At 40.6% G+C, this 23,445-nt stretch overlaps 1 protein-coding gene across 2 annotated transcripts in view; it reads right to left on the reverse strand.

Annotated features, from left to right (window-relative positions):
- The window catches only part of LOC127626753 (receptor tyrosine-protein kinase erbB-2-like), a 165,903-nt gene that overhangs the window by 33,444 nt on the left and 109,014 nt on the right, over positions 1 to 23,445 (reverse strand). For both annotated transcript variants that reach the window (XM_052102768.1, XM_052102767.1), the window contains exon 11: positions 461 to 551. In XM_052102768.1, coding sequence (XP_051958728.1) covers positions 461 to 551 — 91 coding nt within the window. The remainder of the gene's footprint in view (positions 1 to 460; positions 552 to 23,445) is intronic.

A 23,445-nucleotide genomic window follows, 5' to 3' on the forward strand; every position in this document is an offset into this window, starting at 1 on the left:
TCTTATTCTTCAGAAATAATATGGTGCAAACAAAACACACATATCAATGCAGAGGTAATGACAAAGAAACCTAATAATTTTTTACAGACCCATCTGTTTATGTAAGTTTCTATTTTGAAGATTAAACTATGAACAATTACCTAAGCTTTCTTAAACTAACAAAGTGCATTGTTTGTTACAACTGACTTGAAGAGTTGAAAGCAAAGAACAAATGACACATCATGCAGCAGGTGTAGAGGATAATCATTACCCTTTATAACTAACAGGAGACTGCAGAATTAAAAGTCTAACTAGCAGTCAGATACACAGGAAAGTAGGTATACTCTCCAGCAAACACTATTATATGTGTGTGAAGACTTAATTAGGAAACAGGAAATGTGGACAGCAGAAAAACAAAAAAGAGACTGAGGTTGAGTGACATTTCACATAAGAAGCAAAAAGAGGAGTGAGAGATACTTACTTGTAAAGCATTCTTCCTCTGATAACCTTCAAGTTTTCAAAAACACTCAGATCAGGCAAATAATCTGGCCATGCGTCAATGTACAGATATCCTAAATTGAAATATATTGAAAATGTAATGTTATTCTAAATGCAAATTTCATGCACATTGTATGAAGGGGTGGAGGACAAAAATGATTTGATAATGCATCATGATCCTTTCTCAAATGATTCTGGATTAATCCACAACATTTTCATTTTGAATCTATATAATAGGATTTTGTAATTAATTATTTATAATTATGGTTATTGAAAAGCGTATACAGGACAAAACATTACAGATACTGATAATGTGCCTGTGTGGTGTGATATGCATTTATACTACATAAAGGTGCATTTACACTGTGCAAACAAACATATGCGAGAACCTTCAGAAAAGTTTAATACTTTAAAAAGACATGTATATTTACAATATATTTAAAGAGAATAAATGTATTTACACAGGAATCACAGTATTGCACACTCGACAATTTATAATTATCGTGCACAACCCCCCCAAAAAAAAACCATCCCACCAACAAAAAACAAGAAAGGTTTTAAGTCTAAGGTCGCTCTGATGCACAATTGCATTACACAGAATAAAAGATGCAGAGCCGTGTTATTAGTAGGTTAATATACCTGCTAATTTGATTTGATTTGGTGAGTGTAAACATTTAAGTGGCCATACATAGCTATGAGGTCCAGACCTTGGTACATTTTTCAGATTCAAAAATAAAATGTAATGCTATATACAACTAAATGAAAAATCAGCAGTGTCTGCATGTATAATTCAGTTCAGACAGTTGGCTAGATTGTTTAGTCTCTGCTGTGTGTGAGAAAGTTGTGAGTGAGGGTGCGGATGAACCCCCTCCCACCCAATTCTTTTAATCGTCAGTAATTAATCTGACAGTAATCAAAAAGACACACGGGCGGATTATTGCTGGCAGCATGGCACATTCGTTAAGACAAAAGCAATTATCATATTTACATTATCTGTTAGAAACATTAAAAAACAGTAGCACACAATTTTTAAAAGCCCGCTTTGCTGGATCTCACAACCTTCTGAGCCATAACGTCATGGTTACTGTTGTAACCTCCGTTCCCCGAGGGAAGGAACGAGACGTTTTGTCGAATGAAGTGACACAAGGGGTCTTCCTGGGATGCCAAACGTACTTCTGAACCTGAGAAAAGGCAGACAGAATTTTGTCAAGTTGGCAGACAGAATTTTCAAGTCAAGTCAAGTCAAGTGTTTTTTATTGTCGTTTCAACCATATACAGTTAGTGCAGTACACAGCGAAACGAGACAAGAATTTGGTGCTCTTGACGATCTCCACATAGGAGCCGTTCAACGGAGAGTGTTCACTTTGTGCTCTCCTAAAGTCAACAACCATCTCTTTTGTTTTGTCGACATTCAGGGACAGGTTGTTGGCTCTACACCAGTCCGTTAGCCGCTGCACCTCCTCTCTGTATGCTGACTCGTCGTTCTTGCTGATGAGACCCACCACGGTCATGTCATCGGCGAACTTGACAATGTGATTCGAGCTGTGCACAGTCGTGAGTCAGCAGAGTGAACAGCAGTTGACTTAGCACACAGCCCTGGGGGGCCCCTTGCTCAATATGGTGGTGGTGGAGATGCTGTTCCCGATCCGGACTGACTGAGGTCTCCCAGTCAGGAAATCCAGGATCCAGTGGCAGAGGGAGGTGTCCAGGCCCAGCAGGTTCAGCTTTCCAATCAGGTGCTGAGGAATTATTGTGTTGAATGCTGAGCTGAAATCAGCATTCAAACGTATGAGTCCTTTTTGTCTAGGTGGGTGAGGGCCAGATGGTGGGTTGTGGCGATGGCGTCGTCCGTTGAACGGTTTGGACGATATGCAAACTGCAGTGGGTCTAGTGAGGGAGACAGCTGGGTCTTAATGTGCCTCATGATGAGCCTCTCGAAGCACTTCATGATGATTGGTGTGAGTGCGACGGGACGGTAGACATTGAGGCAGGACACTGAAGACTTCTTTGGCATGGGGATGATGGTGGTGGCCTTGAAGCACGCTGGAACGACGGCGCTGCTCAGGGAGATGTTGAAGATGTCGGTAAGAACATCTGCCAGCTGGTCTGCACATCCGCCCGGGACATACAGGTATAAAGGAAAGCAGGGCAGTGAATACCAGTCAAGATTTTTACACTGAGGAGCCGAAAATAAGGTACAGCTGTTTAGAGTGGTAGGTCTAGTGCTGTGGCAGGAGGGACACAACGTCTTGTTCCTTCCCTCGGGCAACGGAGATTACAACAGTAACCATGACGTTCCCCTTCTGTCACTCACTCGACATTGTGTAAAAATGAAGTGACACAAGGGGTCGCATCTAAAAACCCCACGCACTGACCGTGTTACGTGAACTGTCGAGACAAGTGCAAGCAGGCTACTGCGTGCTAGAGGCAACTGAGTCGGCTGCACGTAGCCCTCCCCAATGCCCCCAAAGAGATGTCACATACAGACCTTAGGTTCCCCGGACCCCTGAGGAGGGGGACAGGTGCTACATGACTAGCATGGGAGCAAGCCCGGCATCTGCACCTTTTCTCTCACTATGTCTCTCACATAGGATGTGAATTGGCTGGGGCTATCTTAACGCTATAAAATGCGTCGGGGAAGGCGGTCTTTCCAGGTCCTATTCTTTCAGAGGAAAATGACCCTGCAGAGGCCACGTCCTGCCCAGTCTAGGGGGAGGTAATATGTGGCAAATACACCATGAGGGTTGCGAAGCCATATGTGGGAAATGGCGCGGTGGTAGGTCCAGGCTAATGAGGAGGGACTCTACAGCAGGGCGACCAGGGCAGCGGAGCTTGCCTGAGAAGGGAACTAAGCCCGTGGAGCCCGACCCCAGTACAGAGCACCTGTGACTCATAGTGGGTTTGGCCATGAATTGCTCTGCTGAATCTGCCGGCCAGAAGGCTAGGGAGGAGAACATCCAGGGAGCGATGCTTAGTGGCTAACCTGGGATAGAAGGCACACTGGATCAACTTGGTGAAGGGCTTGATGGACCTGCAGGAGAGCCATGGCATGCAGGGCGGAGGCAGCCTGTCTGGTGGCGCTGTAGGCTTTGGAGGTCAATGATGACATCATCTTACAAAGGGGAGTACCGGGCGGTCCCACCAGGTGGCGGCGTTCTCAGGACACAGGTGGATCACAACCGCTCTATCCACCTGGGGACCTCCGTGTACTCGTAGACCACCCTGCCATACAGGATAGTGAGAGCGGACGAGCGGAGGGGTCGGTTACGGGCAGTAAAAGGAGGAATGGTATGGGGGGTGGCAGTGAGCGGCGCATGGAGCCAAGGTACCAGTCATCAAGCCGTGAAGGCTGTGGGGAGGATGGAGGGTTCCAGTCCAAACCCACATTCACGGCAGCCCGGGAAAGCATGTCAGCCATTTGCGCATCTGCCTCGGACTGGGCGGCCCAGTCGTGTCTTCCGCGTCAGATGCCTGGACGCTCTCCGATGCAGCGGTGAACTCATCATCCAAGTTGCAGGGGGTGGCTGAAGTGGCATTCACCTTGAGGAAGGAGAGCCGCGACCGCAATGCTGCCATGGTCATGTTCTCGCAATGAGTACATGAGCCATCCACGAATGCCGCCTCAGTGTGATCACTGCCCAGGCACATGAGGCAGCGTCTGTGGCCGTCGGTCTTGGAGAGAAATCGACCACATCCAGGAACAACACAGGGGCGGAAGGGCATCTTGAAAAAAACGCGTCCTGAAAAGGACGTTCAACGCCGCTGTGTATTGTTCTTTTGTGATTGGAAAACTCAAACTATTTTAGAGAAATTAAACTCGTTTAGGAGGAGAACACTTTTAGCAGTGAAAAGCGCTGCGAAAGCGCCCAGGGGTGTAGACTGCACAGTGTGCAGAGAGAGAGAACGCCAGCTGGAAACGCACCGTAAATCCAACAGCAATGCTGACAGAGGTGAGTGAAACAGTGGTGAAATTTAGCTTGCTGTTGCACAACCGTTCGGCTCCAAAGAAAAATTCTGACTGGCACTCGCTGCCCTGCTTCCCTTTATACCAGTATGTCTGGGGCGGATCATGCAAATTCTGTCTGTCAACTTGACATTGGCCTTTTCTCAGATTCAGAGGTACGTTTGGTGTCCCAGGAAGACCCCTTGTGTCAATTTATTCAACACAACGTCGAGTGAGTGACAGAAGGGGAACCCAAAGCTTTAACCACTGAACCACTCAGTTGACATATCACATTGATGCCAAAGACACATTTCAATCTAAGAATACAAAATTATATCTGAGAATATCTTGATTTTAATGAAAAGTTATTTTAAATTCAAGCAGGAATTATTCAATGTAGTACAGCCTACATTGAATAATAAAGTCAGAGGTCAACAGAATATTTTTTTTTTAAATCATCCTTTGCTGGACTTTAACTCACAACCTTTTGAAATGTAGTTCGACACACTAACCACTGTGCCACTCAGTTGACACATCTCATCCATGGCAAAGAGACATGCCAAGTTTAGAGTCAGGGTTATCTTTTGAACTATAGGTGGCACTGTCTCAAAACTGCTTAGGTATCATCAGGACGTGATGTAGATGATGCATTCCAATTTTCTTTTCAATCTGACAATGCTATTAAAAGATATATAACTTTTTAAATATGGCGCAAAGATTGTATGGCTGACAAAGGCACCAAACTCATGATTTTAGGACATACGGTTCAAAACTTATGGGCAAAAATAAAACAAATTCACATCTTTTAACCAATATGTGGTGCAGCCTCCAAACTTTGCATGTTCCCTCAGATCGTGGTTCTAATGAAACTCAACAAGTTTCATTTCGATAGGACAAAGCATTGCTGAGATACAACCTCAAATCCATTTTCACATTGACTTAATCAGTCAATGTGAAAGTTAACTAATTAAGTTGGCTTGTGAGAGCCAACTTACTGAAATCCTATTTAAACTTATTAAGTTGGCTTGTGAGAGCCAACTTACTGAAATCCTACTTAAACTTATTAAGTTGGCTTGTGAAAGCCAACTTACTGAAATCCTACTTAAACTTATTATTATTCCGCTTATTCTTCTTAGCGGTGAAATTTCTATATCTAACTCCTCCTAGAGCTTTAACTCCACATACTCCAAACTCGGCTCAGACACTCAAACTGTTCTGACTCGAAGTTGCTATATCTTTTCTAACTGATCGGACTTACGGTTTTCCTAAAAATGACGATCAAACTCGAAAAAACTCCCATTGACTTAACATTGCGGAATGTTCAGAAATTTAAATCCCAACTGACATTTTCACACACACAGACAAAAAGGGCCTGTCAGCCCTGCATCTCTCCTCTCTCTCTCCCTCAGAGGATTTATTTATCAAGCAGCCAAAAAGTAATGACCTAAAATCTTCATAGCCACACGCTAAAACATGCTAAAAACATGCTAGCATCATGCTAACACATGCTAAGCATTGACTAGCGAAGTGTTAAAACAAGCTAAAAATGTGCTAGCATCATGCTAAAATCGCCTAGCGAAGTGCTAAAACATGCTAAAAGCGTGCATAGCATCATGCTAACACAAGCTAGCATCGCCTAGCGAAGGGCTAAAACATGCTAAAAGCGTCTTGCAAGACGCCTAGCGAAGTCGCTAAAAATGCTAAAAACATGCTTAGCATCATGTTAACACATGCTTAGCATCGCCTAGCGAGTGCTTAAAACATGCTAAAAGCGTCATTAGCATCATGCTAACACATGCTAAGCATCGCCTAGCGAAGTGTTAAAACATGCTAAAAGCGTCTTAGCATCGCCTAGCGAGTGCTAAAAAATGCTTAAAACGTCATTAGCATCATGCTAACACATGCTAACACATGCTTAGCATCGCCTAGCGAAGTCGCTAAAACATGCTAAAAGCGTGTTAGCATCATGTTAGCATCGCCTAGCGAGTGCTAAAAAATGCTAAAAGCGTCTAAGCATCATGCTAACACATGCTAGCATCGCCTAGCGGAGTGCCAAAACATGCTAAAAACAACGTAGCATCATGCTAACACATGTTAGCATCGCCTAGCTAAGTGTTAAATCATGCTAAAAGCGTCATAGCATCATGCTAACACATGCTAGCATCACCTAGCTAAGTACTAAAAAATGCTAAAAACGTGCTTAGCATCTATCTGTCTGTCTATCTATCTATCTATCTGAGGGTCAATATCTATCTATCTATCTATTTGAGGGTCAATATCTATCTATCTATCTATCTATCTATCTATCTATTTGAGGGTCAATATCTATCTATCTATCTATCTATCTGAGGGTAAATATCTATCTATCTATATCTATCTATCTATCTGAGGGTAAATATCTATCTATCTCTCTATCTATCTATCTGAGTGTCTGTCTATCTATCTATCTATCTATCTATCTATCTATCTATCTATCTATCTATCTATCTATCTATCTATCTATCTATCTTTCTAGCAACTAAGTTAAACTTTTAACTACTTTAAACTACAAACTACTTTAAACTTTAAACTAATTTAAACTTTAAACTCATTTAAACTTTAGACTAATTTAAACTTTAAACTAATTTAAACTATAAACTAATTTAAACTTCAAACTACTTTAAAATTCAAACTAATTTAAACTTTAGACTAATTTAAACTTTAAACTAATTTAAACTATAAACTACTTTAAACTTCAAACTACTTTAAAATTCAAACTAATTTAAACTTTAGACTAATTTAAACTTTAAACTAATTTAAACTATAAACTAATTTAAACTTCAAACTACTTTAAACTTCAAACTTTCTGGTCCAAACTTTCACAAGCCAACTTAAAGTTTGTCTCGACCTAACTTTTTCTAGTTATTATTCGATTCTTCTTATTCTTCTTAGCGGTGAAATTTCTATATCTATCTCCTCCTAGAGCTTTAACTCCACATACTCCAAACTCGGCACAGACACTCAAACTGTTCTGACTCGAGTTGCTATATCTTTTCTAACTGATCGGACTTACGGTTTTCCTAAAAATGACGATCAAACTCGAAAAAACTCCCATTGACTTAACATTGCGGAATGTTCAGAAATTTAAATCTCAACTGACATTTTCACACACACAGACAAAAAGGGCCTGTCAGCCCTGCATCTCTCCCTCTCTCTCCCTCAGAGGATTTATTTTATCAAGCAGCCAAAAAGTAATGACCTAAAATCTTCATAGCCACATGCTAAAACATGCTATGGTAACTGCCTAGCAACCAGCCTGAAAGAGTGACCAGCTACAACTCCATAGGCCTACATACAATTTATTTTTATTTATTTTTTCTGGTGATTGAATACATTAATTGTGATTATTTATTCCATTATGTTGTTAATTATTTAATTATAAGGGGTTGGGTATTTAAACGAATATAACGGCTGGCCAATTAGATCGTTGAATGTTGCATAACTAACGAGCTGTCATTCTGGATTCTTCCGCTCCTGCTGTCTGTCAATATCTATCTATCTATCTATCTATCTATCTATCTATCTGAGGGTAAATATCTATCTCTCTCTCTCTCTATCTATCTATCTATCTGAGGATAAATATCTATCTATCTATATCTATCTCTCTATATATCTAAGGGTAAATATCTATCATGCTAGCATCGCCTAGCGAAGTGTTAAAACATGCTAAAAACGTGCTAGCATCATGTTAACACATGTTAGCATCGCCTAGCGAAGTGCTAAAACATGCTAAAAACATGCTTAGCATCATGCTAACACATGCTTAGCATCGCCTAGCGAGTCGCTAAAACTTGCTAAAAGCGTGTTAGCATCATGCTAACACATGCTTAGCATCGCCTAGCGAGTGCTAAAAATGCTAAAAGCGTCATTAGCATCATGCTAACACATGCTAGCATCACCTAGCGAAGTGCTAAATCATGCTAAAAACGTGCTAGCATCGCCCAGCGAAGTGCTAAAGCATGCTAAAAACGTGTTAGCATCATGTTAACACATGCTAGCATCGCCTAGCGAAGTGCTAAAAAATTCTAAAAACATGCTAGCATCATGCTAACACATGTTAGCATCGCCTAGCGAAGTGCTAAAACATGCTAAAAATGTGCTAGCATCGCCTAGCGAAGTGCTAAAAAATTCTAAAAACGTGCTAGCATCTATCTGTCTGTCTATCTATCTATCTATCTATCTGAGGGTCAGTATATATCTATCTATCTATCTATCTGAGGGTAAATATCTATCTCTCTCTCTCTATCTATTTATCTATCTATCTGAGGGTAAATATCTATCTATCTATATCTATCTATCTATCTGAGGGTAAATATCTATCTATCTATCTCTCTATCTAACTATCTATCTGAGTGTCTATCTATCTATCTATCTAGCAACTAAGTTAAACTTTAAACTACTTTAAACTACAAACTACTTTAAACTTGAAACTAATTTAAACTACAAACTAATTTAAACTTTAAACTCGTTTAAACTATAAACTACTTTAAACTTCAAACTACTATAAACTTCTTCAAACTTTCTGGTCCAAACTTTCACAAGCCAACTTAAAGTTTGTCTCGACGAACTTTTTCTAGTTATTATTCTTCTTACTCTGAAATTTCTATATCTAACTCCTCCTAGAGCTTTTAAGCTACAGGCACCAAACTCGGCACAGACCTTCAGACTAATCCCGAATAGTGTGCTATATCTTTTCTAACTGATTGGACTTACGGTTTTCCCACAGCGGATGATCAAAACTGGAAAACTCCCATTGACTTAACATTGCGGAATGTTCAGAAATTTAAATTCCAACTGACATTTTTACACTCATGTGACCTAAAATCTTCATAGCCAGACCCTAAAACATGCTAAAAACGTGCTAGCTTCATGCTAACACATGCTAGCATCAGCCAGTGAAGTGCTAAAACATGCTAAAAACGTGCTAGCATCATGCTAACACATGCTAGCATTGCCTAGCGAAGTACTAAAACGTGCTAACATCATGCTAACACATGCTAGCATTGCCTAGCGAAGTGCTAAAACATGCTACAAATGTGCTATCATCATGTTAACACATGCTAGCATCGCGTAGCGAAGTGATAAAACATGTTAAAACGTGTTTAAATCATGCTAACACATGCTAGCATCACCTAGCGAAGTGCTAAAACATGCTAAAAATGTGCTAGCATAATGCTAACACATGTTAGCATCACCTAGCTAAGTGCTAAAACATGCTAAAAACGTTCTAGCATAATGCTAACACATGCTAGCATCACCTAGTGGAGTACTAAAAAATGCTAAAAACGTGCTAGCATAATGTTAACACATGCTAGCATCACCTAGCTAAGTGCTAAGACATGCTAAAAACGTGCTAGCATCATGCTAACACATGTTAGCATCGCCTAGCGAAGTGTTAAAACATGCTAGAAACGTGGTAACATCATGCTAACACATGTTAGCATCACCTAGTTAAGTGTTAAAACATGCTAGAAACGTGGTAACATAATGCTAACACATGCTAGCATCACCTAGCGGATTACCAAAAAATGCTAAAAACGTGCTAGCATAATGCTAACACATGCTAGCATCACGTAGCGAAGTGTTAAAACATGCTAAAAACGTGCTAGCATAATGCTAACACATGCTAGCGTCACCTAGCGGATTACAAAAAATGCTAAAAACATGCTAGCATAATGCTAACACATGCTAGCATCACCTAGCGAAGTACTAAAAAATGCTAAAAACGTGCTAGCATCTATCTGTCTGTCTATCTATCTATCTATCTGAGGGTCAATATCTATCTATCCATCTATCTGAGGGTCAATATCTATCTATCTATCTATCTATCTATCTATCTATCTATCTATCTATCTATCTATCTATCTATCTATCTATCTATCTATCTATCTATTTGTGGGTCAATATCTATCTATCTATCTATCTGAGGGTAAATATCTATCTCTCTCTCTCTCTATCTATCTATCTATCTATCTGAGGGTAAATATCTATCTATCTATCTATCTATCTATCTATCTATCTATCTATCTATCTATCTATCTATCTATCTATATCTATCTATCTGTGGGTAAATATCTATCTATCTATCTATCTATCTATCTATCTATCTATCTATCTATCTATCTATCTATCTATCTATCTATCTATCTATCTATCTATCTATCTGAGTGTCTATCTCTCTATCTATCTATCTATCTATCTATCTAGCAAGTTAAACTTTAAACTAATTTAAACTATAAACTACTTTAAACTATAAACTACTTTAAATTTCAAACTACTTTAAACTATAAACTACTTTAAACTATAAACTACTTTAAACTAATTTAAACTAATTTAAATTTCAAACTACTTTAAACTTCTTCAAACTTTCTGGTCCAAACTTTCACAAGCCAACTTAAAGTTTGTCTCGACGAACTTTTTTTTCTAGTTTCATGTTAACTTTGCAATGCCGTAACTTTTAAACAAAGCTGAAAATCTAAATTCTGTATTTTCATTTATTTCTATGTTGGTCTATGTATGTCTATATTGGTCTGGAGAATATTTCAAAATATTGTTTGGTAAATCAGACAAAGTTTGAAGGGCATGAAATGTTTTAACTGTAAACATCATAATCCAAGATGGCGTCCACTGTAATGGGCAGATTTGTAAAGTTAGGGGTCCATTTGAATCACCAGGAGGAGAGTGATCATACAAAAAAGAATTGTTTCTCGAGGACAAACGATTCAAAAGATATACACAAAAGAAAAGTGCATTTTTAAACTGGTGATGGCACTAAGGAATTTGTCCTAGATGTCCCAAATTTGCAGTGGGGAGATTTTATGACCACCCCTATAAGTTTGCCAAATTTAATAATTTTCCAATAAATGGTTCTCTGGGCTGCCATATAATCCATTGGGAAGAATAACAATAATAAACATAGCTGCAAGCCATGAAGACGGGCCCAAGCACCATGGGTCCATTTCCGCTCAGTGGCTTTCGGTAAACAATGCATTATGGACACAGCAACAACTCAACATTAATGTAAACTTGGACCCTAATCATACAATGAGTAATAGATATATGCTACAATTCCATTTTGACTTCTACTTCACAAAATTTTCCATCAGTAGTGTTTAACCAATTTAAGTGATTAGGGTAAATGTAAGGGAACTTTTTCAAAGTCTGTTGTAAGTGCACACTTCCTGCTGCCAGTTGGTGGTGCTATGACCATGACCCACAATAGCCACATTCTAATCAAATGATTACCCCCCCAAAAACATACAACTCAATTTTAATCTAAATCACACAATGCACGCAGAAGATATGAGACACTTCCTGTTTCCCTATTTTTTGCCATTAATTTAGTGAATTGTCATGGCAACACCGTTCAATATTTAAAAATCTGTTTGCAATTTAGCATCTTCAATGTCTTGGCATAGATCGATCGATCGATCGATCTATCTATCTATCTATCATTGTAATTTTATTTTTTGCTAACTGATTAATTTGACATTTTTGCAAATTATTTATTTGTAGATCTAAAGATTATATTGTGATTAATTTATTTCCCATTTTTATTTATCCATAAACTGACTTTAAATTAAATTAACAAATGTAATTCATGGCATTAGGCGTTAAGATAGATTTTAATATGAGCACAGAATTAATTTACTTTTGTAATTTCGTTGCAATTCTGCTGTTGCATTTTTTTCTCTGTGCACTGTCAAAATAAATGAAGTACATTTACTTTAGTCTGCATTCATATTATTCATACGCACAACTGTTTAAAAAGGGTGGCTGTGGCTCAGGTGGTAGAGTGGGTTGTCCAGTAAGCGCAGGGTAGGTGGTTCGATTCCTGGCCCACATGACTCCACATGCCGAAGTGTCCTTGGGCAAGACACTGAACCCCAAGTTGCTCCCAATGGCAGGATAGCGCCTTGCATGGCAGCTCTGCCATCATTGGCGTGTGAGTGTGTGTGTGTGTGTGTTTGAATGGGTGAATGAGTCACAGTGTAAATTGCTTTGAAATCTGCTAAGGTTATAAAAAGTGCTATATAAGTGCAGACCATTTACCATTTAAATGGCCTCTAAATTAATGTAGGGCAAATGAAGACATACATTAGTGTAGAATACTGCATGTTTGTCCATAATTATTCAAAGCATAAATTACCAACTGGTTACCAACAAAACTATTTGTCATGGTTCCGGCATTTGTGCAGGCTCATACTGTTGTTTGTTTTTCTCTCTCCCTCATGTCTCACAGGTGGAGCCAGCACGCGATCAGCATTTCCATGGGAACGGTGATCGATCTCAGGGAGATTCTGATAACAGCAATGATTTACTCACCCTTTACCATCTGCTTAACTCTGATTGCACTCCCTACTTATTCCTTATGTGTCATCTCGTTATTTGCCTGTTTACTATTAACTGTCATGTTAACTGTGCTATCTTGTGTAGTTGGAGTATGCTCGTGTGTCTGTTGGTTACGCCTCTGTAGAGGTGCAATTTCCTTCCTACTTGCCGTCATCCTCACCAGTTTTGTGCGCTGTTCATGTGGAGGAGGATTCCTCGTCTCTGGGACTACATCATCTGGGTTTTGATTCGCAACACACCAGCTACAACTCTCTTTGGATTGTTCCTGACTTCCACAAAGCACACACTTATCATACGAACACACCCATCACTAGCCAGTTGCAGCTCACTGTATTTCAGCCCTCTGCAGCCAGTGCCAGGTGTGCCTTATCTCGACATTGAGAACTTTGTTAATAAAACAATTTAATTGTCATTTCTGATTTTGTGTCCTTTGTCCCCTCCGTGACACTATTGAACCTTGCCACAACATCGTCATGACGGACTGGCACCACTCCAAAGTTACATTGTGGCAACAAATACAGAAATGTTACTTTTCCAGTTGTCACAACATAATCAGTTACATTGCCACAACTAAAGTTTGGTCATAAAATGACGGTGTAGTTAGGAAATTTGTCTAGATGGAATTACAAAATTACTGAATTTGCAACTGCTTTTCGCAAACATTCCAATGCAATTTTCTGAATTTTTTGGTGTTGTTTTGCAAAACTCATAAATATCATTATATACCTATTTAATTGTGTTAATTACATTTTAAATGCAATTACATGCATAATAGTGCATAATAACTGAATCTGCAGTTCCCCGTCTGTCGTTCACTTTGACGTTGTGTCGAAGAACGACACTAGGGGTCTCTCTTGAGCGCCGAATATGCCTCTTATCTATGAAAAAAGGCCAGTGAGAATTAGGCAGACAGTATTTGCATACCCCGCCCCAAGACATACGGGTATAAAAGCAGCGAAATACGTCAAGTTCATTCAGAAATTTTCTTCGGAGCCAATGGTCGTGTATGCAGTCAGCTGCGAGTTACACACCCGTTCCTGTTCCTCTGACGCTTGCCTGCGGTTGGATGCATCTTCAGTGGCTTTCTCCTTCTCTGCACGGAAGTGCAGTTTGCCCCTGTGCACTTCAACAGTGCAAAACTAAAAGAGTTTATTGTAAAAGAGTGATTTTCTCTGAAAGAGTATTTTCCTCTAAAAGAGCAATACACAGCTGGCGTTGAACGTCCTTTTCAGGACGCGTTTATAAAGATGCCCTTCTGCCCCTGTGTAGTTCCTGGATGCGGTAGAGTGCTCTCCGCTTCAGACGGCCACAGGCATTGTCTCGTGTGTCTGGGTTGCGATCACACAGAGGCAGCGTTTGTGGATGGCTCATGTTCTCACTGCGAGAACATGACCATGGCAACGTTGCGGTCATGGCTCGCTTTCAATAGAAAGCACACCACTCCAGCCGCCCCCCCGCATTGCTAATTCTTCCCACGGGATTGAGGACGATGCGGCTGGCGATGGAGGCGATCTGGGAACGGCAGCTGGTGCAGCTCCGCCAGGTATGCCCCCTCGGATCACCCGCCCCCCGGCCCGCTCGTTGACTCCCGTACATGCTCGAGGCAACAGGGGCTCACCTAACAGCCAGCCTGCCTATCCTCTAGAGCTCGAGGTGGATTAGCTCGCCACTGCATTGGAGAGCGCAGCGTCTGACACTGATGACTCCTCTGGGCTGCTGCCTTCGGGCCAGCATGCCCAGGCTGAGGCTGATGCGCAGATGTCCGATATGCTTGCCCGGGCCGCCACCAGCGTGGGGCTGGACTGGAGCCCTCCTTCCTCCCCACAGCCATCACGGTTGGATGACTGGTTCCTGTGGGCTCCGCGCCACTCACAGCCGCGCCCCCCTCTCTGGTCCCGTTTTTGCCGGAAATGCATGATGAGCTGACGTCTGCATGGAGGGCACCCCTCTCCACATGTCACAAAGCCACTCGCTCATCCGCTCTCGCTACCCTCGATGGCGGAGAGGCCCACAGGTACACAGTGATTTCCCAGGTGGACAGGGCTGTTGCGCTCCACCTGTGTCCCGAAAACCCTACCACCTGGGAGGGTTGCCCTGTACTCCCCTCCAAGGCCTGTAGGACAACGTCTTTATTGACTGCCAAAGCCTACAGCGCCACTGGACACACCGCTTCTACCCTGCATGCCATGGCCCTCCTGCAAGTCCACCAGGCCAAGGCACTGAAAGATCTGCACGGGGGTAGCCCTGATCCCGATGTGCTGCATGAACTGCGCTCAGTGACCGACCTCGCCCTCAGAGCCACGAAGGTCACAGCGCATTCACTCGGGCAAGCAATGGCCACACTCACGGTCCAGGAATGTCATCTGTGGCTGAACTTGGTCGAGATGCGTGAGACCGACAAAGTGCGCTTCCTCGACGCCCCTGTCTCCCAGTTCGGCCTCTTCGGCGACACCGTCGAGGACTTTACCCAGCAGTTCTCCGTGGTGAAGAAACAGACGGAGGCCATTTCGCATATCCTGCCCTGCCGCAAACCTGCCGCCATGGGCCATGCCCCGTCTGCTCACCGAGGGTGTCCTCCTGTGGTGAAGAAACACCCTGCTCCGCCTCAACCCGGACCCAGCTCTCAGCCCACACGTCAAGCACCCTGCAGGTAGTCGATGTTAGCTCCGGAGCGGGTATGCAGATCGCTCCGTTCCCCGGTGGAGGGCCAGGAGGAGAATCTTTTGTTGAATTTATTTAATTTGCCCCCTAGACGGGGATGCGGTACCCACATTCTCAGTAAAAGAGCTATTTCCTTTGTCTCTGGGTCACCAGGCCCGCAAATGCCGTTCTCACAGCACTCTGCCGCCACACCTCAACAGTCCCGGCACACTGGACGCAGACTCTCTGCCTTCAGCCCCACGACTGTTCCCCGGCCGGCCGGTTCTGACGAGTCCAGAGGACGCCGCTACAGGACCTCCTCCTCAGTCACTAACCTGCCCCCTGCCGGGTGTTTGGAGCAAGGTAAGTGGTTTCACAGTATACCACGGTTTGAAAATTGACGGTTATCATACAATGTACATTTGCTTATCTACGGTATTGAGAAAAAAATGCAACCGGACGGAGAATCTCACATGCGCTTGCACATCTCCTTTCCTCCTTGTCTGCCTGTCAGACTCGTCTTGAAAATTGACGGTTATCATACCATGTACATTTGCTTATCTACGGTATTGAGAAAAAACTGCAACCGGATAGAGAATCTCACATGCGCTTGCGCATCTCCTTTCCTCCTTGTCTGCCTGTCAGACTCGACAACTTGCGTCTCACACACACACACAAATGCAGTGGAGAAAATGTCAGAGAGGAGCGAGGCGAGGGGGGCTGACATGAGTGTGTGTGTGAGTTAAAGCAGTGTTTCTCAACTGGCTTATTCAGACTGCAGGGATAAGAGCAATGCCATGGTTCTCCCATTGAAGATATTTCGGCGGCCACCCAAGTGATAGACTATTTAGGACTGCCAAGGCAGATTTAATGATAATCTCACAAACAGCTAAAGCAGACATGGGCAATTTACAGCCTCATTTATCAGGCTCATTTATCGTAACAGCGTTTTATTTTTCATTGGATAATTCAGTTAACTTGCATTGGGACATAACGCATCTCCACAAGCGTTTACCATGCTCATGGTTGCCAGATAAGAGACGCAACACCCCCAGTTTGAGATTTAAACTTGCGCAAATTGGAAATATTCCACCTATTGTAATACGTATTTTGTGCAATCTGACAAACATGCACGCGAGTGCGCCAATTCTATCTGGCTTTCCCCTTTGAACAAACTTAGCGATCTGTAGTGCAATATTCTGCTCAAGGAAAAGTGTTATACGGCTACTCTGTGTCCATTCTTAAGGCTGCTTGTGATGTTTGGTGCTACTAATTTTGCAGGAAACCTTCTCAGTGATTAAATTAAATATAAAAGTAGATCTCGGCATCATTGACAAACGGAGGAGTAATCATTGACATGCGAGCAAAAGCAAGCCAGAGACAAATATGTATATGTATTTATTATTTGTGCAATTTAGAAATGTTGAAGTCCCTTCGTGCCTGTATATTAATCTAAATCTTGCAGTAATCATTTATCATAGTCATGCAGTTGTGTTATTCAGTTGTGTGCGAAAGTCAAACATTGACATCAACAACAAAAATTATGTCACTTGATGTCCTTATACTGGAAAACCATGAACAAAATATGCAACATAAAAGGAAATACAACCCAAGATACATTAAATACAGGTTATGTTTAATCTATGGCAGATCGCCACTTGATGTCCAATGTAAAATCTGCATCCTGAAGCAAAACCAATTGAGAACCACTGAGTTAAAGGGACAGACAAGAGCAGTCTGGCCTCACTGTCACGCACATACAGTATATGTTAACTGTTAATAATCATAGGACATTACTGCAAAAGCTCACACAGCTGATGCTATTTTTCATTTAGTAGTTAATTTAACATATTAACTAACATGCTTTAGTTATATAACATGTTATAGTTACATGCTATTTTTTATCCTGTTTATAATTCGATTTATTATTATAATTCTGTTAGCTTTCTTATTTTTTCTATTTATTTTATTTTCAAAAGGGAGACTTATTTTACACATACTTCAATAAAATAAATGGTTTCAAGTTTCAATTATAATAAAGTGTTTGCTCAAAAATAGACAAATACATAAAATAACCCTTCTGTTTTCACTGATAATAGTAATTGTGTAATACCGTACACCGTGAAACCGTGATATTTTCTGAGACGGTTATCATACCGTGAAAATCTCATACAACCTTAGTTCTGGCTTTCATGCATGGATGTATTTTTAAAATGTCAATTGGTATTATTAGTTGACTGCCACGTAATGTATGATGGGCATACGGCATCTTATTCATTGTGAAACTGTTTCTCTAAAGGCATGAATCGCACTGAAGGCAATTTTTAGATATGAGGCAGAAAATTATAATACAAAAATAATTAAGGGTATTTTAATACCCACACTTAAATGTATGCTATTTTTGTGTGCAATTTTGTATTTATTTTTTGGTTGCTAACGTCTAGGTTACGTATGTAACCTCTGTTTCCTAATGGAGGGAACGAGACATTGTGTCGAAGAAGCGACACTAGGGGTCTCTCTTGAGCGCCGAATATGCCTCTGATCTATGAAAAAAGGCCAATGAGAATTAGGTAGACAGTATTTGCATACCCCGCCCCCGGACATACGGGTATAAAAGCGGAGAAAAACGGCGAGTTCATTCAGGAGTTTTCTGAGGAGCCGGAAATGGTCCGGCCACCACAGTGGCATGGCTCAGCAACGTGTCCGGGAGGACACAACGTCTCGTTCCCTCCATCAGGGAACGGAGGTTACATACGTAACCTAGACGTTCCCCGTCTGTCGCTCACTTCGACGTTGTGTCACTAGGGGTCCAATTTAAATCACGCCATGCGCTGAGCATCGTGGTAAGGGGGTCTTACCCAGTTTCCTATTCTTTCAGGGGGAAAAGACCCTGCGGAGACCACACCTGCCCAGGGACAGAGAGGTAAATGTGGCGAATACACCACATGGGCCACTCAGGTCACATGTGGAAACATTTTGCTTACCAATTTGCTTGAAGTAAAAATGTGCAGTAACAAATAATAAAGAATAGGTAAGGTACTTAAACTGTTAAACGTCTCGAGTTGAGACACATACGTTTTGCTGTGGTGCTGTGTATAATTTTAGTGCAAAAACAAATGCATTAAAGCATGTGAACGGCACATAACATGATTTCAAACACTGCCTGAAATTTACAATAAATATTTTTAATATTAGCTAATGGATTAAGGGCCATGGAGAGTGACGTCAATGCTCCCGAATACAAGCTGTTATTTTTAAGATACTGACGATTTTATTTTGCTAACCATTTTAAATGGATCTTTAACATTATATGTCATTCTATTGATAAACATAGTTACCTGAAGAACATAACAACACATACTTAGAACTATTGTTCGTCGATGTTGGCTACGAATATTGGAAATTCCCTTTTCGGTTGTCAACGTAATCAAATACATTGCCACAATGAAAGTTTGGTCATCAAATCATGGTGCAGTTAGTTAATGCAAGAAAGCGTATCTAAGGTTAAAATAGATGTACAATAAATCTGTAAACTATAACATACATCTGCAATATTAAAAATGTCTGATATTTAAATCTGATATATGGCCATATATGAACAAATACATTTAGAGTTCATATACTATGTACTATATAATATGAGGGGTGGCAATACTAAAGCAAGCGCCCTTGCATAGATTTTATGGATTAAGGTACCAAGCTTCATTGCAACAAGTACTAGTTCATTAATTGGAGTTAAAAATAAAATGATAAATATCCATGAATCCATGAACCACATAGATCAGGAACCAGGATTCCAAACTGCTCAGCTATCTTCTGGACATAATGTCAATGATGCATACTAGGGATGGGAAGATTAACCGATATGTATCGATACGCGGTCATGCGCGTGCACAATGCGAGTGCATCGGTAGAGCAGCAGAGGATGAATTAAATTTTGGAAGCAAATCGAGATGCATTGGTTTTTGCGAGATGCATCGGTTTTTCCGAGATACAGCTTATCCTTTTAATACAGAATGTATTTCTTTATTTATTAACAAGTGTTGTCAACTTGTTTTTGGCACATAATTTAATCGACCTACATAAAGTAGGCCTCAGCAACGGACTTGCGGATGTGTAGTGTACACTACAACTCAATGTATCAGCTGCGCGGATGAAGCCAGTGATGCGCCCAAAGGTAGTTGTCGGGAAGCGCGAGGAGTAAGCAAAACAAACATGTAGGATGCCGAGAAAATGTATCCTCCACTGAGTTTTAAATCTAAAGTTTGGAAACACTATGGATTTTACAAGAAAGACGGACGACTTGACAAGACAGATGCAATTTGTAAATTGTGCCGCGCATCTGTAAAATACACGGGCAGTACGACTAATCTGAGACTGCCATGGACCAGATGTTTGGAGATTTCCTGAGTGCAAGACCACTAGCAAAGACCATCAGGGAGAAAGCTAAGGATGAAATCTTAAAATATAGAGAAAGGGACACTTTAGGTTTGGATGGGGATGTGTTGCAGTGGTGGAGACTGCAAGTAGATCTTCCACTACTATCAGCTTTAGCAAAGCGATATCTGTCCATCCCAGCAACAAGCGTACCAGCTGAAAGGAGACATATCCAGCTGCAGACCCGCAGCACCACCAGTTTCAGAACCCCAGTTTCAGAACCCCAGCGCCAGAACCTGAAGTGAGGGGCGGAGTTATTGACAATGAGACAAGCATGGCGGAGAGCATGGTGAGTTGTGTAACGTTTTTGACATCATGTTGTGAAAAAGTATCGCATATATTAAGTTCAGCGTTTATCTGCTAAATATTTAATTTGTGCATAACTTTATCATCTTAATGAAGCTTGAATATGTTGTCATACTTTACTGTATTAAAAAAAAAAATCTACGGATGGTTCGATACATTTTTGCGTGTTGTAAATGAGCCTTGCGGTGACGTTTTGAAGACATCTTGTGAAGGTGTTAAAATGTTTGTTCCACGTTCCTCTGTTATATGCATTTTTTGTGAGTTAATGTTACCTTATAGTTGAGGTTTTTTTTTACGTTGAGATTATTGTGTGGTGCTTTCATCTCTTGTAGAGACACTTCGAATGAATGAAGACCACAAGGAAAAGGCCCGCAACAATCTCCTGGAACAGTCAGAAGCTTCCAGAGAGCCCTTTCTATTTCATTTTGTGTTCAGGGATGACATGGAGTTATTTTAGCAAGAATGTAAGGACAAAATGGGCCTGAGAGTGAATTCCTCATTTGATACATTTTAAGTTTAATTTATACAGGATTGTCATGATAAAATGGGCCTAGGGGTGAATTGGTCATTTGTTGTATATATTTTTATTGTTTTTTTTTTAAATTATGCTGAATTTTCTCTCTTTTTTAGTTTTTTGACATGTTTTATTTTACATAAAGAAAAATGCATGCTGCACATGTTCTTGTGAAATAAAGTATATTTTATATAAAATGCCCATAAGTTTCAAGCATTTTTTTTCACCATCATGATCAGGAAGTAACTCTCATAATACAATGAAACGGATAACTATATACGATTATATTACACAAGATCGATGTGCTTATTGTACTGTACCTTAAAGAATCATTATAACATACGTATAAAGTATGATGTTTCGTTTGTAATAAAAGCAAAGTACTCTCCAAAACGTTAGGTGGCGCTACTCGGTTTCGAACGTAAGCTCCGCCCCTCACTTCAGGTTCTGGCGCTGGGGTTCTGAAACTGGTGGTGTAGCCTACTCTCCAAAACGTTAGGTGGCGCTACTCGGTTTAGAACGTAAGCTCCGCCCCTCACTTCAGGTTCTGGCGCTGGTGTTCTGAAACTGGGGTTCTGAAACTGGTGGTGCTGCGGGTCTGCAGCTGGATACTATTGGCTGAAAGAGTTTTCAGCACAGCTGGAGATATAGTTACAGCTCAGCGTAGCTTGCTTCACCCTGATCATGTTGATCAGTTGATATTTCTGAAGAAAAACCTTTAACTGAAGGTGACTGACCAATGTGCACTATTCTAAAAGCCATTTTTTTTATTTTGAATTTTATTTAATTTTATTTTATTAGCCTGTTGTTTACAGTGACAGTGATGTTTCAAAGTAAAAGCAGCATAACACTGCTAGTTCACAACGTTAACTTTGGAATATTCAGTGGCAAAACATCTCTTTGTAAAACTTATTTTCATAGTTGAAAACTGAAATCACAATTCTTGTTGTACAATGGTAAGCCTTCTTTCTGTTGAAAGAGTGCAAATATTTTTTTTTAGTATATATTGCACTTATACCTTCTGTTTATCTTGGAAATACTTAAATAATATGTGCCATGTGTTCTAAAATGGCCCTCTACTGTAAACCGACACTCAGGCTCTGAGAGAAAAGTCAGTTTGTAAAAAAGTCTTGGTTTTACTTGGTTAATAAATAATCAAACTCATTCAGTGGCACCGCATCCTCTTTCACATCACCACATAAACTTGATCTAATTAGCTAGTGATGAAGTAACGCATCGTATCGTGATATGACTGTGAATCGTATCGTATTGCATCGCAAAATGCCACACATGTATCGTTAATATATCGGATCGGACACTTTGTATCGAGATGCATATTGGATCGGCATTATACCTTAGATGCCCAACCCTAATGCATACCAAATTTCTTTTAAATCTGACAATCTTTAAAAGACGTCACTTTTTTTAAATTCACTTGGCTGAGGGACAGTATGGCTGAAATGGGCTGTGCTGATATGATGTTTGGTATCGTTGAAATCCTCAATACCCACAGAATCCAGAGACACTAACCTCATGATTTAAGGACATACAGTTCAAAAGTTATGGGCAAAAATATAAATTTTGTGGCACTTTCTTCCTAACTTTGCATGTACCCTCAGGTCATGTTTCTAATGAAGGATACCACGTTTCGTTTTGATACGACAAACTGTTACCGAAATATAGTCTTACATCCAGTTTTACTTCACACTTGTTAACTCTGTGTTAATGTAACTTTTTAAAAATCAAAATTCTGTATTATTCAATCTGTGCTGCTTGATCTGGAGATTATTTTGAGCCATAGTTTGGGCAAATCAGACAAAATTACAAAGAAGAGTAGTAAAAAAATAATACACGACAGAATTCAAGATGCCAGCCACTAAAATGGGCAGAGTTTTAATGTTTGGGGTTCACTGGAATCAAAAACCATTTCTAGGATAAACAGTTCACAAGAAATGCACTAAAGAGTATCTCCTAAAACCTTCGGTGCTTGGCCCATAATTATAATAATACTAATGGAAACAATAGGTGCCACAGCACTTTTGGTGCTTGTCCACTAACTAACAGATAAAATAGTAATAGTAATAATTCATAATAGATATTTCTTGAACATAAGAGCATGTTGTATTTAATTTCTATTATTTGTCATTTTCAAATTAATGAGGAAAAAGGGGGTTTAATGAGGTGGCATTATGGATGTGACAGTTGTAAAAGTATCACTTTTCATGATGAGGGGAAAACCATCCAAAATGCTTCAAAACCTGCAGATTTTGACCTCTGGCTTTGAAATCGGTATGGCACGAGAGATTGAATTAAGATGAAATTGCCATATGACCTGCTTTCAGTGCTTCAGTCAGGGGTACGTGATAAATGCAACGCACTTTAGCCTCTTGGAGTTTCATGAGCACAGAGGCATATCAGTACATTCACAGTCTGAAGATAGGATCTTGTGGTTCTATGAATAAGGTACTATTGTTTTAAAATCCCCAAGCCAAAGAAAAATTTATATATAAAGTATAAGTAAAGCAAATAACCTTTGGCAACTCTATAACCTGAAAATCCACTCCGCTAGCTAATTACACTTACATCAATTAACATCAACACCATAGATCTATTTAGCAAATTCTAGGCTGGAGGTTCTTCTCAAAATCTCAAAATCTTTAAGATGGCTATGCACTACTTTCTCTGGTACATAAGGTAAATAAATATATGTAGCTGACTGTGTTGTGTTGATAAAAAT

This window comes from Xyrauchen texanus, chromosome 33, assembly GCF_025860055.1.
Source record: "Xyrauchen texanus isolate HMW12.3.18 chromosome 33, RBS_HiC_50CHRs, whole genome shotgun sequence".
Taxonomy (NCBI): Eukaryota; Metazoa; Chordata; class Actinopteri; order Cypriniformes; family Catostomidae; genus Xyrauchen; species Xyrauchen texanus.